The sequence below is a fragment of the Ipomoea triloba genome, chromosome 4 (assembly GCF_003576645.1).
Source record: "Ipomoea triloba cultivar NCNSP0323 chromosome 4, ASM357664v1".
Classification (NCBI taxonomy): Eukaryota; Viridiplantae; Streptophyta; class Magnoliopsida; order Solanales; family Convolvulaceae; genus Ipomoea; species Ipomoea triloba.
This window is the reverse complement of record NC_044919.1, coordinates 9,385,966-9,403,052: the sequence shown is the minus strand read 5'-3', so window position 1 is coordinate 9,403,052 and position 17,087 is coordinate 9,385,966. Positions and strand designations below refer to the sequence as shown.

The window sequence follows — 17,087 nt, the reverse complement described above, 5'->3', positions numbered from 1 at the left end:
AAAGGTTATCAGAAATTCAGAAGCCTCAAATTAACTATGTAAGTTCTATTTATCAATTTATGTATTAAAAGAAGTAAGTCTATTTCGAATCGAAGAAAAAAAAATTGTATGAGATATAATAGTATGTTCATTAACTATTATAGGTCAATTTACCTCAGCTCGAGAAATTGCCTCATGAAATTCGTTTCAGTTCAAATTGCAAGTTGAAATAGTTGTACAATTCCATTCCATCGGATCTGCAGGTTGAAAGGTAAATTACTATCTTATTTGATGGTGAAATTGTCAAAGTTATTATTTGTGAGTTTGTCAATCACTTGTTTTGCTTGATATAGGTAGATTCAAATATGACACTCAAATCCTCACTGAATTATCTAAGTGAAGAAATTGCAATAACACAAAAAAATGAAATTGGTAACAAATGGAATCAACAAGAAGATAATAATTTCCATTTTAGTCTGCATATTTCGGGTGTGTTTGGAAACCCGAAATTCGGGTTTCCAGTGTTTGGCAAGGAGAAAAACGTAAGATCAATAGAAAACAAAAAGTTACGTAACTTACGTTAGTCAACGGAAAATGCATAAGATTATCAGGAAAATGACTTTCCCTTTTTTAGGGGAAGTCATTTCCAACCTTTCTCATTCTCAATCCGCCACTCTACCCTCTCTCTACCAAGACCACTTGCTCTCGCCTTCTCCTTTTTGCATCAGGTGTTTCTTCTTCTCATCTTCTTATCACCAAGGTATGTTTACTCTTTTTTCCTTTTTTTTTTTTTTCAGTTATAACTTTTTCTTCAATGGCAGATCTAGAAAGATCTTGCCATCTGAAATGGTTTCCAGTTGTGGTGACGAAAATCCATAACCGGAAACTTCTGGAAACCAGGCGGAGGCCGACTGGTTTCCACACTGGTTTCTACTATATCTCTTGTTTGCAGAAACACTAGAAATACCAGTGGTGAATTTTGTTTGTGAATTTTCCCCCTATTTTGTTCGTGAATTCTAATGGTTTAATGTAGAAGACTTAAGTACATGAGTTTTTGTGTTTGGCAAGACGATTTATCAAGATGTAGTGAATTATAAAAAATAAACAAGTTTGAAAATTACTTTTTGCATAAAGGAGATGGAAAATCTCTAGAGTTTTTTGTGCTAATTTCAAGCTTTGATTATGTTGAGGAAAATCTCTAGAGTTTTTTTTTTTTTTTTTTTTTTTTTTTTTTTTTTGGGTATGTAACAATTAACTCAATGTTAATTAGGAATAAAAATTACACTACTCATTAGAAGAAGGACTAAATGCACCACCTTGATCACTAATTACATGGTTACAACTCCATCTTAATTTTGGATGAAAATTATACTTACACTATAGCTAATGACTAAAATTATAATTTAACCCTTGAATTATAGGATAACAAATAACAAATTCAATCTTTATGCTATAAATATCACTCTACTTCATTTCATTTTATGTATCTGATTTAGTTAATAAGACTGAGGCTTGATCTCGTGACCTCCCGTATGAGGGAGCTAGTACATGTCATTTGAGCACAAGGCTAATGACAAATAATATCATTTTTAGATATTTTTTTAGTACTACTGACTTTGTCTTCATAACTACTTTCTCGACCTACTAAAGCATAACGAATCAGCATCGTCTCCACTGAGACTCGGACCCACTCCCTTTCCATATGGGGGTGCAACCGGGTGCCACTAGACCAAAAGGTCATTGGCTATGATTTATTTGTGTAAAATTTTAGAAATATCTATAAAAACAAATAAATTGAAATTTGTTGCATAACACTTTGAAGATGATCAAGGCGCTTTTGATGTGCATGTGAGATGTTACATCCTATATGAATTGGAGATTTGGAGTAGGTTTGAAATAGATAACGAGCCACATTTTCAATTTCATCCGTTCAAATGATCAAATTATTCCAATTCAATTAAGACTGATAATAAAAATAGTAATAATAATAACAACAACAACAATAATATACTGTACACACTAAAATATACAATTTAAATATTATTACCTTTAAACCTAATAAATTTTGTATAATTTGCCCATGTACCAATTTGCTTTTTTTCTTTTTTTTTTTCTTTTTTTTTTGAGCTAGTACCAATTTGCTTAGTTACCTAACAAAAGCTCACAACTGCACTGTGAACTAACCATGCTTCATCATTACAACGCACCATGCGTTGCAACAAGAGAAGACTATAGCGCACGACCTTAGCTTATTGGTACAATAAACAGTATTTGAGAAAAAATAGCAAGGTTTGAAATTTAACAGCGATAGTGTGGGGCTCTTGTGTGCACTGACATTTGACATTGTCTGTTATGGTATTGAGATAGCATGATTTACATCATCTTACATGCTTTGTCGGATTATAATGTAAGGGACCTTAGGGTTTGAGAGAGTCACTACATGCCACTTGACCACAAAGTCATTGAAAGTTAATTATATTGTTTGATTGTATTTACTTTAATTTTTGTTCTGTAATTTTTTGTTTTTTAAATTTCTAAAGTTTTAAAAAAAATACATTTATCAATATCAATTTTCAAAATTTAATTTTTTTAAAATTTAATTTATTTTTCAATTAGAAAACATATTTATATTCTTATCGATAGTTTGGCATGTGAAATTGGTACTGTGCTTCTGCAGTGCCCGTGTGTAATTCTTGATTTTGGGGATATTTTTGTACTTTTCCCCAATTATTTTAGTTTTTGAATTTTGAGGCTTTGTTTTGAAAGAAGTAATTTTGGTGTAAAAGATCTTGTGGTCTAGTGGCACTCGGTGTCCCGATTTACACTCTCACATGAATAATGAGAGTGGCTTTGAGCTTCAGTGGAGGCAACTGTTGATTTTTTGTGCTTCAAAAGGTAGTTTTGGTCAAAATGATTCGTCACCAAGTACTTTTTTTTTTTTTTTTTTTCAGTTTTCCTTTTCCTTTTTCCATCATTTGCTTTTCAGTGTTGGTGTCTGAGGTGAACAGTGAACAACATACATCCCCATCTTCTCTCTCTTTCCTATGTTATCCTAAACTTGGTCCTCACGCTCTTCTCTCTTTCCTATATTATTATCATAAACTTGGTCCTCAAGCCTAAGTGCCTAACTACTTTTACTTCTAGTATAAGTAAGTGACAGTCTCATTAATTAAGTAGTCATGGTGGTGGGGTCCGTGGGGACCTATGTAGATTGTGTTGGTACAAGTAGATGCGAAAAACAAACACCAATAATGCAAGCGTATTTGTGGTATACTTGGATTACTCCATTCTCGAGGGAATAATAGGAGGGACTCATACTAATATTGATGACAGATTGTGTTGGTGTTGAGTTTACATGTGTGATTTAATTAATTGATTGTTAGTTTGTACTGGTGTTTGATTTGGTGTAATTGAAATGCAATTATAAGTTATAATACAATTCTTTAAGCTCCCAAATTAGAGTTTCTTGAAGATTTTTCTAATTAGTATTTTTCTAATGAAAATATCAAAATATATTAGAATAGAGGAGTAGAATTTCTTGAAGATGTAAATAATTTTCATATGGCAAAAAAATAATAATAAAGGGAGTAGATAAAAATTACAAATTACATTACTTAATACGAAATTGTGTGCAATAATATTTTTGAATTGTCACATCCAAAGGGCTTCTCTCCTCTGTCTTTTTCCAATGTTGTTCCGTTGCGAAAAGATGTTGACAGAAGCAGTTGGCTTTGAATAATTTTTTATTCTTATTTTTTGAGAAAGTATTTATGAATAATGCATTGATTTGTTGTGTACAGTAGGTTAGCTGATACGAATATACGACCCTATTCCCAGTCCTAGTAGAGAAAACGGGGTGCACTATTTCCCTCTGTTCTTGGAAGGATCTTTAAACCAAACAAAACTTCCTCGTTAAGGGAAGGTCTCTTTAGTCTTTATAAACACCCTCCTCACTCCTCGGCCTAAACAAAACAAAAGATCGGAGGGTGTGGGGTGATTTGAGAATCAAGAAATCCGCATTTACACTTTTTTGTAGTACTGTGAGTGAGTGAGTGAGTGACTTTTCGCCAACCTACTCATTCTTATTCAAACTTCATTTTAAAGATTGTTCCTTTTTATCAGTGTATGCATGTTTTTTAGTTTATTTCTTGGCGTTCTTGAATTTCTGCAATGTGGGTATTGTTAATAACAAGTGAGATTCTGTTCTTGGTTCTTTTTTGAATGGCTTAACAGTTTGGGAAAGGAAGATATTTGCCAATGGAGCCAGTTATGAATCCTACCTCTGAAATCTCAGAGCTGCAAGCTGATCCTGTCCCTTTTGCTAGATCGTATGTATCTTGTATATGGGAATAGTTTATGCATTTTGTTTTCTTGAATGATGCTTTTTAGCTTAATGTTGTTTGTTGGGTTGGGATTAGATATCAGTTGGAAGCATTGGAAACTGCCATTCGTCAAAACACTATTGTGTTCTTGGAGACTGGGTCTGGGAAGACCCTTATAGCCATCATGCTTTTGCGTAGCTTTGCCCATCTTATTCGGAAGCCTTCTCCTTATATAGCAGTGTTCTTGGTTCCCACTGTTGTCTTGGTTACTCAGGTAAGGATATTATCTCATAATTCAAGTTTATAGTACAAATGTTTTGTATGTTTGGTTTTGTATGCTCTTGTTTATATGATATGGAATGAAAGCTAATTCGCTTTATGATTTTGTAAAAAATTTCCTGCTTCACAGATGTTTTGCTGTTCAAATTTCTGAAATCTGTCCCTATTTTGGCTAACTTTTTTTTTTGGGGGTTTTAAATTTAATGGTTATGATTAAACTACTAGCAAGGTGAAGCTATAAGGAAGCATACTGACCTGAGAATTGGAAAATATTGGGGAGAAATGGGCGTTGATTACTGGGATGCCAAGATGTGGATGCAGCAAGTGCAGAACTTTGAGGTATGTAATACTTAATACCAAGCAACTCTAATTTGTTTATGAGTATATTTTTAAGCCATTCTTATGCTTCTGATGGAAGAGGGCGAATTGTGCCACTGAATCCAGCATTAAAACTACATAAGTATAGGAGTTTTGGGTGATAAAATATTTGGAAAAGTAACAGTGAATATTCCCAGTAACATATTGAGCTTTATACAGAGTAATTAGTAAGTTGATTAAAATATCAGGAAAAATGTCTTAAATTAGTTCACCTCTGAGCAATTCCAGAACTTAGAGGAAATTGACATGGTCATCTGTCAAAGACAAAAGGGTATAGGAATAAGAAGATTCCAGCCTTTGCATAATGTTGAACCACCGCAAATTCACATTTTTCAGAAGTTTAGACATTGTCCAGTGAATCATAAAAATCTCCTAAGTAGTCAACTTAAAAAGGTATGGTAGATGATTTTGCGTAAAAGTTTATCAAGTATTATATGAATAGCATGCACTGCAGTTATTATAGACAAAATTATCAAATCTACATTTTCATGAAGTTAAGAGATTGGACAGTGAATACATGAATGAGTAACTCCTATGATACATGTAGATTGCTTCGGCTTAAATTTGAAACTATTGACGTGTTCCATGGATGTGAATAAAAAATGACCTTATAGGTACAACTATTTGCTACTGAAGGGTAATGTGCCCTAACCTGGAGTTTCATGTTTTAGGTGCTTATCATGACACCAGCAATATTACTTGCTGCTTTGAGGCACAGCTTTATCGGAATTGACATGATAAAGATTCTGATATTTGACGAGTGCCATAATGCAAGAGGCAAACATCCCTATTCCTGTATCATGACGGTATGAATCCCTATATATGTGTGTGTAGTAATAAAATTGTACTGCTGTGCATACCTTGAAATGCTACTTTGATGTCATAAGAGTCGGTATGAATGTTGAGGAAATGAACATAGTTCTATTTCTTTTTCTTGGTCATACAAGTTAGCCTATAATCCTATATTACATATTGTTCTGAAATATTTGGGTGCCATTATGAAAGATTGAAAAACACCTTATCATTATACTTTATGTAGGTTCTAGTTATGATTACCTTGTAAAACATAAGCACAATAGGTTCTAGAAATGAGATCATAGAACAATCAATAATCAATAATGTTAATAAACTAATAACGCAATTCAGATTCAGTAAGACTATTTATCAACTGTAGATTTTAAATTCCAAACCTTTAGCTGACTGTCTACACACTTTTAGAAATTATTACCATTCTCATCCTGCCAAAGAAGACTCGTGCCAATTTATGTTTTACAAACATGGCTGAGAGGCAGACTGTTAATCTGGCCTTAAAACCTTTTTATGCATTTACAATTTACTGCTTGGCCCAGCTTCTAAACTTCAGAAGTATTAAGCTTCAAAATAAGTGGGCTAAACAAGTATAAATGGCCATGTAATTATTACACATTTTACCTTTGCAGCCTTAGCTTGTCGTTGATGATGTTTTTTTTTTTTTTTTTTTTTTGAATTTTTTATTTTTTGAATTTCCTTTTGCATGACCTTGAGAGTTTACTAGCTTCTAATAATACTAATTTCCCTTTAGGAATTCTATCATCCCCAATTACATTCAAGAAATGTTCAACTTCCAAGAATATTTGGGATGACTGCTTCGCCTATTAAGGCTAAAGGTTAACATAACATGATTTGTAATTGTTTTTAACCTAGCTGAATTTAATGAAGTTGCTAATCTATTTATTTGTTCAATTAGGTTCAAGCTCAACATTTAGCTACTGGAAGGAGATTCGTTGCCTGGAAAATCTTATGAATTCAAAGGTTTCATCTGCCAGTCATTTACATCTTTTTCAATATTTAACGAAACCTAATTTAGGGTGGTACTAAATAAGAAGCTGCAAACACATCGTCTTTTGTTTAGTATTATTATTTTAATTTAATGTTGCTAATTAAGAATTTATAAGTCAATGGCCTGTTCAATTCATTTCTCTAAGCAAGGAATGAAGAAGAAAAGAAAGAAAATGGAAGAAAGATAAGGATCATAGGAATTCCATTTCTCAAAATGGAGAACTTGTTAAAGTAGTTCAAATTTTATAAAAATGGAGAATTGTTTTCTATTTTTCAAGTTAGAGAAATAACAAGTAAACAGATTTATCATTTCCCCGGTTAGTAATCACACCTAAGTGTTTCAATTGTTACATGTTTTCTTGAAAATTACCTTGCAAATATAGAATTTCAGTCCAAAGAATATCACAAAATCTGCTGCATCCTTGGTTAGTCTAATTATGTCATAGAAATATCTCCCCTTTGCCTGTTAGAGCATGATCTGATCATGAGATTTTTACATGTATTTTCCTGTGGATATTTTATTTATTCCATACTATATGAAGCTTATCCTAGTTCTAAGTGGAAATGCTGCTCAGCTGCTTAGAAGAAGTGCGTGACTGATGAATAACTGTTGTGCAATGAAGGTCTATACATGTGCTAGTGAATCTGTTTTAGCTGAGTACATTGCATTCCCTACTGCAAAGGTGAAGACTTACTCGGATGTTGATGTTACTTATTCAATGTTCGGAAGCATATCATGTGACGTGCGTAGTTTGAGAGCTGAGGTATGTATCTAAGGTTGAGCTGCACAGAGACAGTTCTTTCATATCATATTAGCATTCCTTGAAGTGTTTTTCTATTCCAAAGTTCTGGTTTCTGTTGACTTTCTCAGTGAGGTATATGATATACTTGGTTTGTGCTGTCCACATATTTCCTGTTCCAATTCTTTTTCATTGTGCAACATATTGTATTTCTATTCCATTTCCTTGTGCAATAAAATTTCCAATTTTTCAGCATGACCAGTATATCATCAAGTCAAATATGTCGGAGTCTACTGCTGAATCTGCACGTAAAAGATTAGCAAAACTTGAGTCAACCTTCTTGTTTTGTTTGGTTGAACTGGGCATTTTCTTGGCATTGAAGGTAAAATGTTCAATTGCTGTCACTTACAATTTGCATTACTGTTTCTAACCTTGACACATTGTTCAATGAAATGTGTCTTGACTTAGGCTGCTGAATCCTTATCTTGTGATGATAAAGACTCCTTTTTGTGGGGCAAATTGGATTTGCGTGCTGAAACCATTTCTAGAGGCTTTAGTTTGGATGCAGCTAAGATCTTCTCAGACCACATGCCTTCTGGTCTGATACTTTGGTGTTAAATATCCTATTTTCCTTGTTCTTACATTGATCTTTGAATCTTTCAGCTCTTTGGCCATCCTTGATTTTTTTCCCTTTTACTGTGAATGTAGGTGCACAGTGGGATATCAGTAATGATCTGCAAGCCAATAAGGATGCTGGATATATTACTTCAAAAGTCTTGTCTCTAGTGGAGATTCTTCTCAGTTACAGGTACAGNTTTTTTTTTTTTTTTTTTTTTTTTGAATTTTTTATTTTTTGAATTTCCTTTTGCATGACCTTGAGAGTTTACTAGCTTCTAATAATACTAATTTCCCTTTAGGAATTCTATCATCCCCAATTACATTCAAGAAATGTTCAACTTCCAAGAATATTTGGGATGACTGCTTCGCCTATTAAGGCTAAAGGTTAACATAACATGATTTGTAATTGTTTTTAACCTAGCTGAATTTAATGAAGTTGCTAATCTATTTATTTGTTCAATTAGGTTCAAGCTCAACATTTAGCTACTGGAAGGAGATTCGTTGCCTGGAAAATCTTATGAATTCAAAGGTTTCATCTGCCAGTCATTTACATCTTTTTCAATATTTAACGAAACCTAATTTAGGGTGGTACTAAATAAGAAGCTGCAAACACATCGTCTTTTGTTTAGTATTATTATTTTAATTTAATGTTGCTAATTAAGAATTTATAAGTCAATGGCCTGTTCAATTCATTTCTCTAAGCAAGGAATGAAGAAGAAAAGAAAGAAAATGGAAGAAAGATAAGGATCATAGGAATTCCATTTCTCAAAATGGAGAACTTGTTAAAGTAGTTCAAATTTTATAAAAATGGAGAATTGTTTTCTATTTTTCAAGTTAGAGAAATAACAAGTAAACAGATTTATCATTTCCCCGGTTAGTAATCACACCTAAGTGTTTCAATTGTTACATGTTTTCTTGAAAATTACCTTGCAAATATAGAATTTCAGTCCAAAGAATATCACAAAATCTGCTGCATCCTTGGTTAGTCTAATTATGTCATAGAAATATCTCCCCTTTGCCTGTTAGAGCATGATCTGATCATGAGATTTTTACATGTATTTTCCTGTGGATATTTTATTTATTCCATACTATATGAAGCTTATCCTAGTTCTAAGTGGAAATGCTGCTCAGCTGCTTAGAAGAAGTGCGTGACTGATGAATAACTGTTGTGCAATGAAGGTCTATACATGTGCTAGTGAATCTGTTTTAGCTGAGTACATTGCATTCCCTACTGCAAAGGTGAAGACTTACTCGGATGTTGATGTTACTTATTCAATGTTCGGAAGCATATCATGTGACGTGCGTAGTTTGAGAGCTGAGGTATGTATCTAAGGTTGAGCTGCACAGAGACAGTTCTTTCATATCATATTAGCATTCCTTGAAGTGTTTTTCTATTCCAAAGTTCTGGTTTCTGTTGACTTTCTCAGTGAGGTATATGATATACTTGGTTTGTGCTGTCCACATATTTCCTGTTCCAATTCTTTTTCATTGTGCAACATATTGTATTTCTATTCCATTTCCTTGTGCAATAAAATTTCCAATTTTTCAGCATGACCAGTATATCATCAAGTCAAATATGTCGGAGTCTACTGCTGAATCTGCACGTAAAAGATTAGCAAAACTTGAGTCAACCTTCTTGTTTTGTTTGGTTGAACTGGGCATTTTCTTGGCATTGAAGGTAAAATGTTCAATTGCTGTCACTTACAATTTGCATTACTGTTTCTAACCTTGACACATTGTTCAATGAAATGTGTCTTGACTTAGGCTGCTGAATCCTTATCTTGTGATGATAAAGACTCCTTTTTGTGGGGCAAATTGGATTTGCGTGCTGAAACCATTTCTAGAGGCTTTAGTTTGGATGCAGCTAAGATCTTCTCAGACCACATGCCTTCTGGTCTGATACTTTGGTGTTAAATATCCTATTTTCCTTGTTCTTACATTGATCTTTGAATCTTTCAGCTCTTTGGCCATCCTTGATTTTTTTCCCTTTTACTGTGAATGTAGGTGCACAGTGGGATATCAGTAATGATCTGCAAGCCAATAAGGATGCTGGATATATTACTTCAAAAGTCTTGTCTCTAGTGGAGATTCTTCTCAGTTACAGGTACAGATGGTGGACCACCGAGTTTTGTATTGATTTTAAAATGAAGTACTATGTAATACTGCCCTGTGAAGATGTCTAAGATTGATATTTTGTAATATTTGTTCGAGCAGGAACATAAAGGACTTGAGATGTATCATATTTGTTGAGAGGGTTATTACAGCAATTGTTCTTCAATCTCTATTGAATGAGCTGCTACCAAGGTTAACAGGATGGAAGACCGAATACACTGCAGGAAACACGTCTGTAATGCAGCCACAAAGTAGAAAAGTTCAAAATAAAATTGTTGAAGAATTCCGTAAGGGAATGGTAGGTGATAATTCATATATCCTAAAAAATGTAATGCTTACGGAGTATAGTAAGATTTTGAATTCTTGCATTTGTAATATTATCTGCAGGTGAACATTATTGTTGCAACCTCTATGCTTGAAGAGGGCCTGGATGTTCAAAGTTGCAACCTTGTAATAAGATTCGATCCTTCTGCTACAGTTTGTAGCTTTATCCAGTCACGTGGTCGTGCTCGAATGCAGAACTCGGATTTTATATTGATGGTGAGAAGGTGGGTTTGCTTTGTAATCGTCTCTATTTTGGAAAAAGATGCACTTTTAATTATAAAATCACTTACCGTCTTCATTAATGGAAATATTTGAGTATGTGAAAATCTTCGTTGTGTAGATTTAATAATTTTTTATCTATACTTTGCTGAAATTTCAGCGGGGACAGATCAACGCTTGCTCAAGTAAATAACTATCTGGCTAGTGGAGAGATAATGCGGAAGGAATCTTTGCGCCATGCTTCTCTTCCCTGTTCACCTCTTGATTGTGAAAATGACGAGTATTCCTACAGAGTTGAAAGTACAGGAGCAGTTGTTAATTTGCGATCTAGTGTCTCGTTGCTATACCTCTATTGCTCAAAGCTACCTTCTGATCGGTCGGTATCATGTATCTATCTTCAGTTCTTTGGTAACTCGAAGTGTTTTCAGTACTTGTTTTAATTGCATAATTGGCTGTGCCTAATTTCCCTCTGTAGATATTTCAAGCCCGTTCCTATGTGTGATATTGACAAAGAGCAGAAAATTTGCACCCTCAATCTTCCTAGAAATTGCCAAATCCAAACAGTTAGGGTTCAGGGAGATACCAACATCTTGAAGCAACTGGCGTGTCTGGAAGCTTGCAAACAGCTTCATCAAGCTGGTGCATTGACAGATAACCTCGTACCCAATATTATGGAGGAAACAGATGTCATCGAAGAATCAGGCAAGTTTCTAAACGACGTTTTAATTTCTCATTCTTAACAAATCTCCATTTGTTCCCCGTTTGTACTTATTCACTTGTATGTGCATAGGATGTGTACTTTACAATGATGAACAGGCAAGGTATTTTCCACCCGAGTTGATTGGCTGTTGTGGCAAGGATCCCGAAGCATCATACCATTGCTACCTTATTGAGCTGCAGCATTACCGGCATAATGGTTCTCAGCTTCAGAATATCATCCTCGCTGTGAGAACAAAGCTCGGGTTTAGTCGTGAGAAGTTAAATTTCGAATTGAATGTTGAAGGGGGCTGTCAGGAAGGACATCTATTGCACATTGGACTGATTACGCTAACTTCTGAAAGGGTTTGTATAATTCTACTTTTCTCAAATTAGAGAAAAAGACGTTACTTGGTTAGATATGTGTTGAACATTAATCTCTCTCTCTCTCTCTCTCTTGCTTTTTCAGATACATAGGTGTCGGATGTTTCAAGCTGTTCTTATAAGAGCTCTTCTGCACCATAATCTGAATAAACTGGAAGAAGTTTCGGATCAATCTCGTCGTTTGATGGGTTCTGCAAGTTTTGATTATCTCCTTCTACCATCCGTGGGCTCCAGTAGTGAACCTTCAGTCGATTGGAAAACTATTGATTCTCTCTTAATTCCATCTGAAAAACCCGATAATAAGCATACGAGTAGCTGCCCTATGCAGGGTTGTAATCTGGTGCATACAAAGAACGGTTTGGTATTTAGCTGCTGGTTGGAGAATTCTCTTGTATGCACCCCGCATAACGGTAAAGTATATTACACTACTGGCTATTTGCACAATTTGGATGGTAACTCATCTTTGAAGATGAGAAACAAAGAATCTATGACTTACAAAGAGTATTTTAAGAAACGGTAGGCATATCGCATTGCCTTTAAATATATGACAATTAATTAATGTTATATTTTTGCTGAAAATTGATTATAAAACCACTGCTGATTACAGGCATAACATTGACTTGCTCTTTGAGAGAGAAACACTTCTTGATGGAAAATATTTGCCCACAGTGCAAAATTACCTCCGTCGATGTAGCCCTTTGAAATCAAAAGGTTGGCATCTTGAAAATCATTTTATTTAGTTGTATGCTTATTTGTTACGGAGTATTACTGTTAGGGAAAATTGCACTTCTCGTCCTTAAGTTATAGAGTAATGTGCTCACTTCTCGTCTTCTCATCCTTAAGTTATAACTGATGTTGCAAATTTCGTCCTTTTTCTAACAGGTCGTGCTCACTTCTTGTTCTTAAGCTATAACTAACACTGCAAATTTTGTCCCTAATGTTTTTGTTAGAAAAAGGACGAAATTTGCAACGTCAATTATAGCTTAGGGACGAGAATTGAGCAAGACCAACAATATGGACAAATCCTACAATTTCCCTATAACTTAGGGATAAAAAATGCAATTTTCCATTACTGTTATTATGGAACACTATTATTACTGCGTTAGGTTTGCTGTAAGTTTTCATATACGGATGCCATTTTCTGCTCTCTGTTCTTGATGTTGCCCGCTATAAGTGCATGCAACTTACTCAAGTTACTCTTTATGTTATTTGTAGAACCAAGTAACTCATCAGTTGAATTGCCTCCCGAATTCTGTTTCATAGTAATGTCTTTGGTGCCGTATGTTACATTGTGTTCCTTCACCTACGTTCCATCAATCATGCATCGGATCGAGTCCTTGCTCGTAGCCGTGAACTTGAAAAAAATGGTTCAGGATCACTGCATGCAAAATGTTAGCATACCAACTGCTAAGGTATGGACTTCTGCTATCGTAATTTTCTGGCTTGCTATTTTTTTATTTTTTGTTTTTTCATTTTTTAAGCTCGTTTTTTCTAAAAATTCTATTCAAGTATCGCATTTGTGCCACACAAATATATTTGGCAAGAGATCTTTCTATTCTAAAGTTGACGTATTATCCTATAGTTTTCAATGCTTCCTTGGTTTAAATTTGAACCATAGCCTGTCACTATGGTTCATAAAATACATTTTCGGTCGGTAATTTCACTCCCTCACTCTTAATAACAGCCTCCAATTTGTTAAGAAGATGGGTGTAGCATTGAATAAATTGATGCCATTTGTGATGTTAAATCTGCGATTATTTACTGCATTATTCCAACAGTTTGGATGTGGATTTTATAGTGTAAAATTTTATCTCTTCACTGGATATCTCTTGTAATGGCTTGTGCTTTTTGTTTATACATTTGTAATTTTTAGATTTTGGAAGCAATCACCACAAAAAAATGCCAAGAAAGTTTTCATTTGGAGTCTTTGGAGACTCTCGGAGACTCTTTTCTGAAATATGCTGCCAGTCAGCAGCTATTCACATCTTTCGAAAATGATCACGAGGGGCTCCTTAGTGTTAAAAAGGACAAAATGGTCTCGAATTCAGCATTGTGCAGGCTGGCGTGCAACCAAAAGATTCCGGTAAGAAACTTGACGAGCCTAATTTCATCTCAATATTCTTAGGCCGCTGAGCTGAATATTGAATTGGACCAATATTTTCCTTCGATTTGCAATAAGTGTTTTTGGTTGTGTTGTTCCCGTCGAATTGCAGGGATTTATTCGCACGGAGCCATTTGATCCGAAAGCATGGCCGATTCCTTGTGATTATTCACTGCCTTTGAATCTGGATTTGGAGACACTATCTCCTACGAGTAAAATGTATAGCATGGGGAAGCGGAACATCAAGGGTAAGAGGGTGGCTGATGTTGCCGAGGCCCTAATAGGCGCATATGTTAGTACAGCTGGAGAACAAGCGGCCTTATCATTTATGACATGGCTCGGTTTGGAAATTCAGTTTGTCAAAGTTCCCAGAGCAAGGCACTTCCCCGTAAATGCTGAGAAATTCGTTAATGTGCACCATTTTGAGAACCTGCTAAAGTACAAATTCTCTGATCCTTCTCTGCTTGTTGAAGCCCTGACTCATGGTTCCTTTATGCTCTCTGAAATCCCGCTGTGCTATCAGGTAAATATCGATTACTCGTGTACCTCGATTTGATTCATACGTACTCTGATCTAACCTAATCGGCTATAATATTTTGCTGCTTCATTGCGTTATGCAGCGTCTGGAGTTTATTGGGGATGCAGTACTGGATTATGTTATCACAACATACCTCTATTACAAATACCCCGGGCTATCTCCTGGCCTATTGACCGACTTGAGGTCTTGTTCGGTGAACAACGACTGCTACGCTCTTTGTGCAATAAAGGCTGATCTACAAAAGCATATTCTCTATGCTTCCAACGACCTTCATGGGCATATAGCGAGCACTGTTGAGAGCGTTACGCAGCTATCTATTTCCGAAACTTTTGGATGGGAATTGGATACAAGCTTCCCCAAGGTACGTTTAAAGAGATAAAATACCCGAATGAAGATTTAACCATTATGGCTGAGCGAGCTGTATAAAAGTTATATGCTGTTAGGATCAAGCGCATAAGGCGCAACTTTATTTCCTTATAGACAGGGTGCAGGGCCTCTGCCCAACAATCCACCTAACCTAATCACCACCTGGTGCTGGACTTGCCTTTTCAGGGCCCCGCCCAAAATGTACTAACGTGCTCATGACGTGCTAAATGCATGATATAGACAGGGTGCTAGACTTGGCCCTGACCCTGACCCTTCAGGCCTTTGCCAAACAATCCACCTAACCTAATCACCACCTGGTGCTAGACTTGCCTTTTCAGGGCCCCGCCCAAAATGTACTAACTTGCGCACGACGTGCTAAATGCGTGATATATAAAAATATATCTATATATGCTTTTAAGTACTTGTTTTGGCATCACAGGTGCTAGGAGATGTTATCGAGTCACTTGCAGGAGCGATCTTCATCGATTCTGGTTTCAACAAGGATAAAGTCGCGGAATGCATAGTCCCGCTTCTGGAGCCAATGGTTACTCCAGAAACCGTAAGGCTTCATCCAGCGAGAGAGCTGAACGAGTTATGCCAACGAAAAAATTATGCGAAGCAGAAGTGCGTGACTAGGAAAGACGGAGTTGCATGCATCGGGGTAGAGGTGGATGCGAATGGCTCTATTTACAGTCACACTTGCTCTGCTCGTGACAAACGCACAGCCGAGAAATTGGCTTGCATGCATATTTTGAAGAAGCTGAAAGAGGAGGGGGGATGTTAGATAGATTGATTGTACTAAAATTGCTCCAAACTTTTTGGTGAAATGTATGTATTCATTTAGGTACTAATTGTGGTGGACAAGTGTGATGGTTTGCTATTACTATCTGAGGCCATTGCTGTTTTGGCTGGTAGCTTTTCCAGCAACTGTGAAATGTGAATGATATGATAAAGTAAATTTCTGATATATTCCTTTTATTCTCTTTGTTCCACTGTCCCAAAAATCCTTTTGTTTTTGTTTTGTTTTTTTTTATAGTTATGCTGTTAGTGTCTTCTTTTTTCTTTTTTCTTTTTTTAAAGAAAGTTAGAAAGTTGTTTGAGCAGCACGTGTGCAGTTAGTGGGCATCATATGTGCAGTGGTGGACAGATTCTTAACTTTTTTTTTTTTAGAGGTATGGACTAGATAAATCAACTGGAGTATAAAGCACATCCCATTGCCATTTTTCCCATTTTCTTTTATATTAGAACACTTGGCATCACCCCTTTGACCGACAAACTCACATCCACCACGTGTAGAACATGCCGGAGTCTCAGCATGTGTCCCAAAGCCCGCCTATATAAGGCACATTTATTGCTTAAAGGGGCGACTTTTACTTCCTAAACTACCAAACTCATAAACCCGAATACGAGATATGAGAATTGGAAAGGCTTGGTCTAGTTCGGACACTCGAAAATTAATTATATCTCTTTTTGCACTGCCTATGGGGATGACAAAGTGAGTCAAGTTAACGCTCTACCGTCCTCAAAAGCTATGACTAATAAGTTTCAAAACCTCTCCAGAAGATCACAATAATGACATAGCCGGCCTTCGTTCGAAAAAGTAATTAAATTTTAAATATATTTATGCTCTATACATTAAAATTAATAAAATTGAATGAAAAGTAATAACTTAAATTTTGTAATAAATTAAAAATGAAGAATTTTATAAAAAAAATTGGGAAAAGGTTCAAATAAGCCCTCCACCATTAATAGAGTTCAATTAAACACTTAAACTTGTTATTTTGATACATTTAAACCCAAATGACCGATTGTTCACCTTAAACAACCAGTCATTAATTTTCCGTCCAACATTCCGACAACCATCAAACTTCATACTACCGTCATTTTAAAATCGACTACTTCAATTAATTACTTGATTGTTATAGTATATACTTATATAGTATCAATTTTAGTCTTTCTGAATCAACACAAATATATTGTCCGGCCACCTCTTTTATGTGCAAACAATACAATTTTTTTAAAAAAATTCCAAGAATAATATAATATACTAATTAACATTGAATGATGCTTAACTAATTTGTTATTCTAGTGAGAGAGAGAGAGAGGCGAAGCGTGAAATGTGGGAAAATTGATTAGTCTCGTGAAAATCAACTAAAAGCATGCATGACAAACCTATGACCCCTAATACTCGCAAACATATTTAAATTTCAAAG

At 35.3% G+C, this 17,087-nt stretch overlaps 1 protein-coding gene across 5 annotated transcripts; it reads left to right on the top strand.

Moving 5' to 3' along the window:
* Positions 1-618: 618 nt before the first annotated feature.
* LOC116016266 (endoribonuclease Dicer homolog 2) lies at positions 619-15,852 on the top strand. 5 transcript variants are annotated; one of them, XM_031256441.1, is made up of 23 exons: positions 619-739; positions 4,213-4,307; positions 4,398-4,575; positions 4,806-4,919; positions 5,630-5,764; positions 6,520-6,604; positions 6,685-6,749; positions 7,400-7,540; positions 7,770-7,898; positions 7,985-8,114; positions 8,225-8,324; positions 10,349-10,544; positions 10,634-10,794; positions 10,950-11,165; positions 11,265-11,491; positions 11,580-11,851; positions 11,955-12,385; positions 12,477-12,580; positions 13,085-13,281; positions 13,743-13,952; positions 14,083-14,493; positions 14,591-14,869; positions 15,314-15,852. In XM_031256441.1, exons 2-23 carry the CDS (start codon positions 4,237-4,239, stop codon positions 15,656-15,658), a joined length of 4,197 nt encoding a protein of 1,398 aa, XP_031112301.1. In that variant the 5' UTR covers positions 619-739; positions 4,213-4,236; the 3' UTR covers positions 15,659-15,852. The 5 variants fall into 5 exon arrangements, with proteins under 5 accessions (XP_031112301.1, XP_031112300.1, XP_031112298.1 ...); XM_031256440.1 differs by lacking the exon at positions 619-739 and adding an exon at positions 3,818-4,027; XM_031256438.1 differs by lacking the exon at positions 619-739 and adding an exon at positions 3,818-4,031.
* Positions 15,853-17,087: the final 1,235 nt, after the last annotated feature.